This window comes from Diprion similis, chromosome 4 (assembly GCF_021155765.1).
Source record: "Diprion similis isolate iyDipSimi1 chromosome 4, iyDipSimi1.1, whole genome shotgun sequence".
Lineage (NCBI taxonomy): Eukaryota > Metazoa > Arthropoda > Insecta > Hymenoptera > Diprionidae > Diprion > Diprion similis.
Genome location: NC_060108.1, coordinates 19,550,900 through 19,562,613, shown reverse-complemented (window position 1 = coordinate 19,562,613; position 11,714 = coordinate 19,550,900). Strand labels below are relative to the sequence as shown.

Here is an 11,714-nt window from a genome sequence, read left to right as displayed (position 1 = left end):
AACGTAAAATTCTCGGGTCCGAGGAAACGAATGAACGCGTAATCGGCTCGTCAGTTGTATCTCCTCTCCCCCTCCTGCGCCGATATATATTTCTCGGTTTATCGTCTCGTTATCTTCTCAGAGTGAGATGGAAAACGAGCATCAGAAAAAGAGGAAAAAAAAGACCAAGACGGAGTAGTAAGGAAAAGAAAAGCAGAAAAAACCGAAATAGTCAGTCGCTGGAGCGGGTCGGTTGCGTTTGTTTGTTCGTTCGTTAGCTCGTCTTGTTGTCGGTGGATATAATTTATCCTTACATTCACACGGACGAGTCGGATGTTGTTATCGCAGCGGCAAAGGCGTCAGACAGACCTGCGTGATTAAAATGTGCATTCTATCTACATTAGAGGCATGCAATTAACCGCTCGCCGGGTTTGTCGGTATTGCAGAGTCCTTTCAGTTCGCGAGTGAAGGAACGAGTGAGAGTGTCCCATAGGTCATTGCGGCGACGAAAAGTGGTCGGTGAAAACAAAAGTGGAACATAAAAACAATCGAGAGGCGAGGGAGGGAGTCGGCGATATAAAGAGAGAGAGAGAGAGAGAAAGAGAAAGAGAGAGGCTGACACCGGTCGGAAATATCGCTATACAGTCTCGGGCGAGTCGCGCGAGTCGCGCGAGTAGAGCGAGCGAAGACACACGGCTTAGACGAGGTATAATCGCCGGCGAATATCTTTGCAGCGGCGCTAATCGTTTTGTGAGTGGAGAGTCACTAGTCAACTAGCCGTCGTCGGCGGGCGTCCAGTGCGTCGAATCGTAGAATCGCTGGATAAAGTACGGTGTTAAATATAGTCGCTGTGTGTTGGGTGTGTTGGGTGTGTTGGGTGTGTTGGGTGTCGAGCTACGGCGATGGCAGAGGGTCGCATCGAGCCGGAAACCCGGGTCAGGTACAGGCGAGCAAAGAGCGTAACGCGAGCCGAGGAGATACAGATGGCTGAGAAACGGGTGCGGAGCTCGCAGCCCGACAAACCGTGAGTCTCACAATCAGTCATAAACTATAAGGCAAGCTAGTAATGCGTACGTACGTACGTGCGTGGGTATACATGAAACGAGGGAAGGGAAGGAAGGGAAGATCGAAACACTCGATTACCCATCAACTATACCCTGGATAACAAATATTGTTGTATGTATGTAACGCAGCGCGCACCGCGTGTCGTCGACGATCGATTATTTTCCATCTACACGTCGTCGTTCCACACAACGTCGTGGCTTGAGCGGAAGTAGGAAGACGAGAGAAAAGAAAACGTTTTCAAGGAAAATTACTTCCGCAACTTATATCTGACAACCTCGGAGATTTTTCGTTAAATCTTATGTATATCAACGAGAACACCGACGCAGGTCGCAATCTTGCATTCCATTTCGCAAGTGCCGCCGAGAAACGAATAAACACACGACGACCGTCCGGCGCGAGTTCTACGCGCAACTCCTCGCGTCGCGTCGCTGCGATCGCGGCCGGAGTCGTTATCCCCCCCCCCCCCCCCCCCCCCCCGTCGCCTCGTCATCCTCGACGTTTCACGTTTGCTCACTGCGGCTCACCTCGAGGAGAACGATGCGCAATCGATGTAGAGTTCACATCGAGCTCTGAAAGTGCGTCAGTCGATGATATCGGATGAAAACCTGCAATTGATAAATAATTTTTGTCTGATTATTTTTATACTGGCGTTCATTTTTTGTCTTCTCTTTACTTCGTTATTATTAATCTTTTATTCTGCTGGATGTTGGTCCAGGTCCGGGTTCCGATTGGATCACTGGGTTTTCGGATTATCGTTGTCTTCGTTTTGGTAGTTTTTTCTTGTTTTGTTTTTTAGGTCGATTTTCGAACCGGGTGAACTTGGTACGATAAATGTTCGTATGGTATAAATGTATCAAAGACCTGTTGGTATCTAGGCTAGTTTTATGGTTTCTTGTTGAAGATTTTGAAATACAGTTCCTTCTAAAAATTAGAACCAAATTCGCGTAGCAGCTGTCAGTATCTTAGCGGAATTTTATTATTTGAACTGATCGGTTATAAATTGGAAAAGTATGTATTCAGCATCAATTGCGTCGAGAGTTCTATCCGGTAAACGATGGAAAAATACATTTTTGAAACTTGCCTGAAAAGTTATAAGGAAAAAAAAAGAAACCAGATTTCACCACTTCGTCGATGATTGAGAACGGTGCAAAATTCACAAAGTTGGAAATGATATCGTTAATCTAAAAAAAGTATTCCAAAATATCACCACACATTATTAAACTGACCAAAACTTGGTCATTATTATAAAAATTATACTTTCATCCAAACTCTACAGAATTTTTATTCTTTACGATGCGCATTCCGAAATTATCAAATGAACTATTGTATCAATAAATAACGAAGTACAAAAGTAACCGGTATGATCAGAAAACGTCGATTTATTCACGCGATGCTAACATTAGAAATCCCAAGTTCACACAGGTCGATTCTCGAACGTTCGTTTTGGATCCTTCCCTTAAAAACTTGATAACGCGCTTATACGCTTTCCATTAAAGATAACACGAGAATTTCTCGCGGAGCAGAGGTTTTCCGGATAAGATAAATCTCTCAACGGCGGTTTAGAACCGTTTTTAAACTTGCTCACGGATACGGAATTTTATCCTTGGAACTTCTATTCGTCCAAAACGAATCTGCATGGAAGATTTGTTGCTTCAACTTGTAAAAAACGAGATTGAACAGACTAATTACAAATATCAAATATTATAAATCCACTCTTACAGGCCGTAGCGAGTATTCAAGGTATCAATAATTCGTGGGAAGTGCGATAAGTAATGATTTATCATCGATAAAAATGATAATACTTGTGCTGATACCGCGTGCTTTGTAAAGTTTTTTCTTCGGCAAATAACTCTACACAAAATAGTCGGTGTGAAATTTTAACGCCGCTTGGAACGGAAAACAACATTTACAATTCATTACCTACCTGAATAAGAAATTTAGATATCCCAAAGCAAAGTAAAAAAAAAAAAATATCCCAAAATTCATTACACGTTGAATTGTAATTACTGAAAGACAAGACATGCTCTTGGATGCCGCTGCGGAAACGTTGCATAATTCAAAGGTGTTTCTCACTCGGTGAACGTAGAGGAGGCAGGGCAACTGGTCACTAGTTCAGGGTCAAAAGGCGTCTCCCTCACGGGTAATAAATTTATACTTGCGAAAGTTCCAATCTGCATACGTAAATTACTATCGAACTTATTAATTAACATTAGCTATTTACTACCCGGGGAGACCGGTGATGATTTCATCACGCTGGACGAGTAACAGAGGCATAATACCAAATTGAATTGCCCCCCCCCCCCCCCCCCCCCCGTTATTCGAATAACTCATCGCTATACATATTCTGCAAAAAGTTTCAAAATCGTGCAGTGTTTTATTTTCTTTGGAAAATTTCTATCTAATAGTCGCTCGTTTTTGCTGACAAACAATTTTATAATTTTACCTAAACGGGGTTTTATTATAGTTGTGTTATTATTTAGTCGTGTATACGGCATTTTCATTTGTAATTTCAGCAAGTTTTCATCTGATTTTTCACAAGTCTTACGTACAGACGAGCCTACGTGATGCAGCAGTAGACACACGTTATATTTACTCACGCCGTTATATTTGCCGAGCACTCTAGCTACCCTATTTTCGGAAACTTTGCAATTAAAGGCGAAACTGTATAAACTTCTGCCGCATGCCCACTTTAGAAATCAAGCATTTACTTTAGATGAGCTATCGGGGCGATGGTACGGATTTTCAGTTTACCTTGTCAATCTTAGAAAAACCAATCTGCAGTTTCAAATTCACTGTCTGGTTTGAACAGGTCTTTTTCAACTTATCGGTACGACGCGAGCGTCCTTTTTTTCAATATAATTAAAAAATATTCCGAGTAAAGAGAAATTGTAAACTCGTTATAGAATAAATTGATGAGAAAGTATCGGGATTACCGCCCTATTACGTTGTGATGAGTTAATTAATAAACGTTTCCCCTGATTAACGTTTAATTATTATTCTTCAATCCGGTTAGAGCATCTCATCAACTTTTTTCCTTCCCGCGTTTGTACTCCTCCCTATATTCTAATACCTATTCATCCACCTACCTATCTGGGAAAATTTATTGTTCCGGAATTTTTGAAGAAAAGGAAATTTGAAGAAAGAAAACGTTGAAAGCTCACCCTTGTACCTTTTACAAAAGTATAGATAACAATGAAATATGCCGGATTCCCCCGCTCGAGTCGCAAGTTTTTTGTTTTACTGTGCAAATTTTTAATATAAAAGAAATTCGATACAATTCGATGAAAAGAGAAAAAAGTCGATGGATCGAAAGGAAATTGGACTGATTTTCACACCAACAATAAGATTTGATAAACCGGTTAGGGTTTAACTTTGTGCCTTTTTGTGGTAGTTATTTTATATACACTTTGGAAATTATTCGAAAATTCTCTTATTTAGTTCCTGTAATAAAAATTCTATTTAAATGGGTATTTAAATCCGGATTTTCCGCACACTGAGAAATATAATGGCCCCGATGATACACAATTCACTTCAATACGTTGAGATATTATATTGTCATGTTGGCCCGTTTTTCCCACAATGTGTTCCCATACATGTACATTTCTATAATATTCTACGTACGTCGCGTCTACCACCCAGATGTATATGTGTGACGTTGAAAAGCTGCTGCTCAACGAAATTGGACTGACGGATTATAAAAGTAATAATGCGAAGCAGGAGACGACTTCACGAAATTCCATATCATACCGTGTGTACGATATAAGTGGGCATGAACATCTCGCCAAAAAATCCTTCGACATCGAAATTGTCGACACAAAGCGCATCTGCCCGTCGTTTCTTGTTCCGTATGACGAATTATTGAAAAACCAAAAAAAAAAAAAAAAAAAAAAAAAAAAAACAAATCACTAAAAGCAAAAAGAAATTCTGAATCCATGACAAGTTCTGATAATTTTATTTTGATAATTACTTGAGCCGATTTATGCAAAAAGACTTTCATGTTGATTTATGTTTTTCAACAAGTATTAGCAACGTAACCGTGATACATTGTGCAATTTAAACCTATTATATATTGGAATATATTATCCGAGTTGTGTGATTAATCGGGAAATAACAACGAGGGTCGTTCGTATATCAGCTGCCTGCAACAACAACGCAACAACTGTATTACAAGCTGGAATAATTATTTTCGAGCTTACGCAACAGATTAAAACGACAACTGATAATTGTTAAGAAGGGGTGCAGGGATGAAAAAAATTATATAATATATTCACAATATACATATATTCACATCGGATTGGTTCCCGTTTCATAATAAATTCTCTAAGCGGTTTATCTCGAATGAACAACCCTTGCTTTTATATTTATGACGTCATGCGTATATTCATCTGCATGTAACCTGTATATCTACACCTGTTACTCGTTCAGGGCTGTTTGAACAAAGTGAAAATTATTCCTGAGAAATAAAATTTCAGATTTCAAGAAGCAAGTCAAATTTCAACTTACTTTAATTAAACGGTGAAAATCTTTTATTCCGACTCTCCGGTAGTCTAAAATTTGTGAGAAAGCAATGAAAACATTTCAAAACACTTTACAAGTGTTCGATGATGTTCCGTTCATAGATCTACGGGAACGATGCTATTTTTTCATATCAACACTTGCTGCTTCGGGTGGCTTTCATTTCGGCAGGCTGAGGTCCTCGCTGCAGGGGGTTGAAAATCTTGACTCTCAACAAGTTTAAATTGGGTCCCTTAATGTTTTCCGGCGTCACGACTGCGTGACGTATTTTTATTTTCCGTTTTGCAAAGGAAACAGTTACGCTGTAGAATCGCGATTAAAAAGTCGAAGGCGATTAAGAATCTTGGGAAAAATTATCTTGTTCGTTTAATTTTTTTCCCCAACGAAGTCACTAACTTTTTTTTGTTTACTAATTACGCAAACTGGATCGTGCGTTACGTTTTACGTTAAACCCTGCATTCGCGGTATTTTTATACAATTATTCAAGTTTCGACTTGAACGTGTTTATTCCTCAATTTATATTCGTCAATTCTGCGTTTATGACTTCACACTGCTGATGCATTCTTACGATTTCCGTCCATCGAATTGTCGTAAGCAAAATTATGCAAACAGACAGTAATGGGGATAGATTTGAAACGGAAAAGCTTAGACTGGGTTCCTGAAAAGTTCAGTACATCTCTTTCAAACGTCGACGTTGACCCGGAACCGATCGATTCCTGGTCTCTGTTTCTTCATGAATTATTAAACTGTTCAAATACAGTTCTATGTCGCCGGTCACATCTGTGCTTATAAAATTTTTCTCACTTATAAATTTCCCTGTAATTATCATCATCGTTTTGGTCTCCAGTCGAATCGTAGTTCCGAAAGCCAAAATCTTAGCGGCCATTCGGGTGTCGGTTCGTTAAAAAATGCGTCCGTATATTTCTACGAATAGTTACGCGAAATTATTGATCAGCTTCCAAAAACCTGTTTGAAAAAGTAAAACGGAATAATCGTTTCAAAAGGTCCGGACCGGATGAAATAAATAACGAATGTTAAAAGGTAGCTTAATTTCCACCACTGAATGATGAAACGCTATGCTGGTTGGTATCTGGATGTATATAGGTATAATGCCTGCCGCTCTTGAGTCTGGCATTCGAGTTTACCCGCCTGCTATACTCATTACACAGGTAAGTAATACTCCTGTATCCGCCTGCCATTCAAATATTCAGGTTCTTCCGGTGCCAGGAGGAGAATCGCCCTACGGTTTTGCACTGCCTGTGAAAACACGTGCGCGATAATGGTCTTCCGCCAAGCTCAGTGTAACATGCTCAAAGAGTTGTGCCATACCCCCATGTGGAAAAAGAAATCCTTTATCATTAACATGTGTGAAATCGTATATAAGGTAGAAAAGTTTGAATATAACAAACTGAGCCCGGAAATCATCATCATAATCATCATGGTGGCCAAGAATACCGTCGCGTCAGTCAGTTTGTCATTTAACCATTGGGTACATATTATACTTTCCTGAGGATTGATACGCCTGTACAAACTTCTTTTCCGTTGATCATGAATACCGAAAGAACGAGACCAAGAAGAAGAAGAAGATGAAAAAGAAAAACACTTTCTTATCCCGTATTTTTCCTCCGAAAATGTGAGAGATCCTGCTCACTTTTTTACGTAGTAAGCTTCGTGACCCGTGACCATAAACGGCACTTTGCTTTTACCTTGGAACAACGGAATACACCTGACCGTACAACATGCTCGAACACTCGCGACGTCACTGCGTGTACGTATAGTATAGCTATATTTGGAACGGTGGTGGAGTCCGTATCCATCCATGGTTCGCTCCACTTAACGCTTGCTTCTCTTGCTGGGCGTCGCTGGGCGTCGCGGCGCGTCGTCGAGAGACGGGGAATCCCCCTTTTGTGGACTCATCCCTGTTCAGAAGCAGCCTCCCTCCCTCCCTTCCTTCCTCCCTCCCTCCTCCACCACCTCTCGACGCCTCTCGAGACAATCCGGAAACAAAAGATTTCGCACCTTTGTATCTTTTACGAGGATCGTTTTCAGATTCCCCTATCCTCTCGTCCAGCTGTAGGTACCCATCCTACTATATATCCTTATACAACAGGGGATCCTCTCGTCTCTCGTATCTCGACTTTCGCTCCTATTGTCTGTATGAGCAAATCTCGGGATCCTTCAACTTTCACAGTATATGGATCAGTCAATGGACAGAATTTTTCTACGCTTTTCTAAATCTCCGTATTTTTTCTGCTTTACCATTTTTCCCTGTTATATCATTTGAAATACCCTTGGTCCACAATTTTTTTTTATCCCTACGAGTATCTAGATTCTTTTGTATATGAAACACTCTACGTGGAAATGTCGGAAGATAATTGATTTTCATCTCTCTTCTCTATGTCAAAGTTAAAAGTTTTATATGTCACATTTTTTCTACCGGTATGATTACGATTAGAATACAAAAGAGAGGGGGACGGAAACTGATTTGAGAGTTTTATGGAGGTAGAAAAGCGCGGAGAATCGAAAAATTAAGTCTCGAAGTTCAAATCTCTCGGGATCTTAACACTACAGTCATTTTGTCAAGTCTTATGGACTTTCAAACATATTGACTAATTGGTCACGTGTTTCGTGACACCGGCGAGAATGGCGTCGCGGTACTGTTATAAGACTCTTTCCACTCCGAATGACGAGGTAGGTAAACGGGTCTCATGTGACCGGCGATCACCGTGACGCGATCGGTGTGACGTCACTTGCCGAGGCTAGTCTCCGAGAGGACAGTTCCTACGGTTTCATGCCGTCCGGGTAGACAAACTTATTTTCGTTTCGTTCCCACGACTCTTCTCCAATCTCCATATACGGGTTGGTACAGAAGATGCTGATGGTCGTCCATTTTCTTTTCTACAAACAGGCGTCTACTGCTTCACAGTCACTGCAGTGTTACAATTGATGAATTGATTGATTGATTGATCGTTGGTCAGTTGGATGGTTCAAGTAATCATTCTTCATGGACAAGTCTTGAAAAAATAGTTTTTATCTCTTACGATTTCATAGAAAAATCTTAAGTAACTAAGTCCGGATCGATTTTTAAATATTGTAACCGTATCTGGAGGAACTTTTGGAGGTTGAATCGGATCATAAGCCCGTCAATAAAGAATAGTTAGACGAACTTTCAGCTTTGTATAATGATTTTTACCGTTGTTGCCGGATTCTCTGAAGAGGTCATTGCACTGTCAAGATAAACTTGGCTTATACTCTATTATTAAAGTCTTTCGTACACCAGATACTCTCCACGTTTTGTCGAGACAGACGCTTTTCAAAATTCATCAGGAAAGACGGAGCATTGTTAGTACACTGTCCACTTACCAGTCGGTGAGTACGAACTTCGGTCTGAAGGGGATGCCGTCGACTCTTGGCTGCACAAACACACGTAATAGGTGAACGCGAGTTTCACGTCTGGGATATCATGTACGAGAGACCGTCGTCAAGTCCCCGGGGAAATGTTGAATGAGCGGAACTGTTTGTGGAAATTAATTCCATGCTGAAGCAGATCATTTTGTGGTTTTTTTATTTTTTATTTTTTATTTTATTTTTTATTACTATTTGCTTTCACAACGATTTGTTTTCTCTTTGATCTCACTGATGTGTTTCCTACCTTTAAGGATTCCCCAATTTTTCGGACTGTTTGAGCCTGATTCGAATCGAGGATCTTTTTGGAAAGAATTTTTGGTTTTTTTTTTTTTTTACACCGATTGGGATTTCATTGATTGTGGTGTTGGAAAATTGCGAGGATTAATCGCAAGTTGGAGTTAAACGAAGGATTTTATTTTTGTTTCAGATGTCACCGACCCAGGGACAGTCTCTTTTCCTGGACTTCCGGTTTCGATAATTTCACCGGATTTATTAACTGGGGTTTTCTACTCCTTGGCATCGGTGGATTTCGTCTGCTTCTCGAGAATTTCATAAAGTGAGTTGACGCTGGATTTTTTTCCTATTTAGATATTATATTTCTTTTTTTATCAATTGTAACACGAGGAGACTATGAGGTGGAATACAATCAATGAATTTTTTGCGCGATAAAGTAACGTCAGATACAGATTTTGATAAAATTATTGAAAAGTTTGCACGGAATCGATGTAGATGTATATTATACAATATATTATGTATATGTATATATGAATTTGGAAGGCATCATAAGTGGTAGACGCCTTTATCACACACACACACACACATATATATATCACATACGCATTATAACCTGGGCGCAAAGTACCCTCGAATAAATAAAGTCAAACACGAAACCTTTAAAACTGGGAAGAACAATTCCCTGTTAACTGAATAAATAATGACGATATCACGTTCCGTTGAGGAAAGTTTTTTTCCGAAGGGTAGCTGGGAAACGATACTAAACGCCGCGGGGCGTCCGAGGGTGGCAGGTAAAAACTTTTTTCTATACCACGACGTTCAAGAAAGTGGGAGGAAAACTTTTGAGCTGATTAATTAAATCTTTGTTACATGTTGTATATAATATTTTCCAAAGAATCTCAGCTCTCGCCCTAGAAATTCTCTGAATGAACGTAATACCCGAAATTTCGTATAATTCATGTACTTTACTATACGCAATGGTATTATCTGCACACAATACAAGTATCTTCCCTCTAATTTTTTTTATCAATAAAACCCAAAGCCTGTGTTTCTTCATTTATACTAATATCAAACTCATCGATAATTTCTTTCCACAAAATCGAGTCGAAAAATCATTGAATCATGTTTCGCAGTATCGATGATTGTTTTTCGAATATGTTCTCTTTTCGTAAAAACGAAAAAAAAAACAAAGATGTTTCGGTTTAATTACCTTGCACTCGTTCGAGTTGAAGAGGGCTCTTATAGATACTACACGAAGTAATTATACCGCCTCAAAGTTTCTCTTAAAGTTTCACTTTGTTAACAAGTGTGATAAATTTTTGTCACGTAAATGCGTAGTAGATATATTATACACCTTATATACATACATATATGTATATTTATAATACATTTATGTTATAAATGAATAGATATGCATAGATATAGCTGCCCCAGCTCGTTTGCCAACTTTTATACAACTTGACGCAACTATTATAATATATACATACCCCGCATACTAATTATTCATTGTACTTACCGCACCGCAATTTGAATAACGCAGTAAGCTTACAACGTGCGCGGCCTTACCGTTTTTCCAAAGTTTTTCCTCTCTTGTTTTACTCTTTATATTCCTGTAGCGAGATATTAAATTTTCAAAATTTCATGCGATTACTTTGATTGATTTTTTTAACCCTTTGAGTCACACGTTATTGTGCTGAGTCAAATTTTATAACGAGACAATTAACTTTAGTACCTTTTATACTCCGTCTGCAGTAGATTGCATAAAGAAAGTTAGTTAATTTGTTTTTTGTTTTTGTCGGAAAACAATACGAAGTTTGCAGCTTATTTGCGACAGTAAATATCGACGGCCATATAAATGCGATAAATTTTCGAATTTTGCGAGCGAATCGCGCCTGATTTAAATTGGCGGCGTCATCGCATTGGCACCCTTCGGGCCAATTACTGCAGGCTGCAGCAATGCAAGGTACTCGAAGTACTTAGAGCTGGATTTCAGGCACGCAAGTATGCGACCGATAATAATCGAGAATCTTAGGTATGGCAACGATTCGATTCGGGGATAGATTCTGGGGCTGTGGTGAAATATGCTCGAAATCCAAGCGCATCACTGCAGTCTGTTGCTCCTGCCTCGATTCTCTATACGTGCAGCTATAAGCTGATTGGCACATGTGTAGGTATTCTCAACATTTGGGGTCAATCGAGCAGGACGAATCCCGTGTTAATTGAATTAAATACCTGCATACTGTTTACCTGACGTTTTTATGGGAAGGGTTACAGCCTGCACCTTTGATGTTTAAAGCTTTTTAAATCATTTGAATTTAGGAAAAATCTTTCACGTCATCGTTATGAAATTTTCATCGAACAAATAAGCGTACCTTATAACGCAAAAGGATGGATAAGGATTGCGTTCGAGTTGTAGATTAGGAACGGAAATAATTCTCGTTGGCGGGTTTACATTTTATTTATTTATTTATTTTTCTTTCTTACAAATTCTAATTTTTTTTTTTTTTTTATCA

The 11,714-nt window shown here is 39.4% G+C and overlaps 1 protein-coding gene across 1 annotated transcript in view; it reads left to right on the top strand.

The window, feature by feature from the left end:
- Positions 1-837: 837 nt before the first annotated feature.
- The window catches only part of LOC124406004 (diacylglycerol O-acyltransferase 1), a 56,822-nt gene continuing 45,945 nt past the window's right edge, over positions 838-11,714 (top strand). The window contains exons 1-2 of the mRNA XM_046881302.1: positions 838-1,003; positions 9,395-9,523. Of these exons, the coding sequence (XP_046737258.1) occupies positions 882-1,003; positions 9,395-9,523 (251 nt within the window). The 5' untranslated portion in view covers positions 838-881. The remainder of the gene's footprint in view (positions 1,004-9,394; positions 9,524-11,714) is intronic.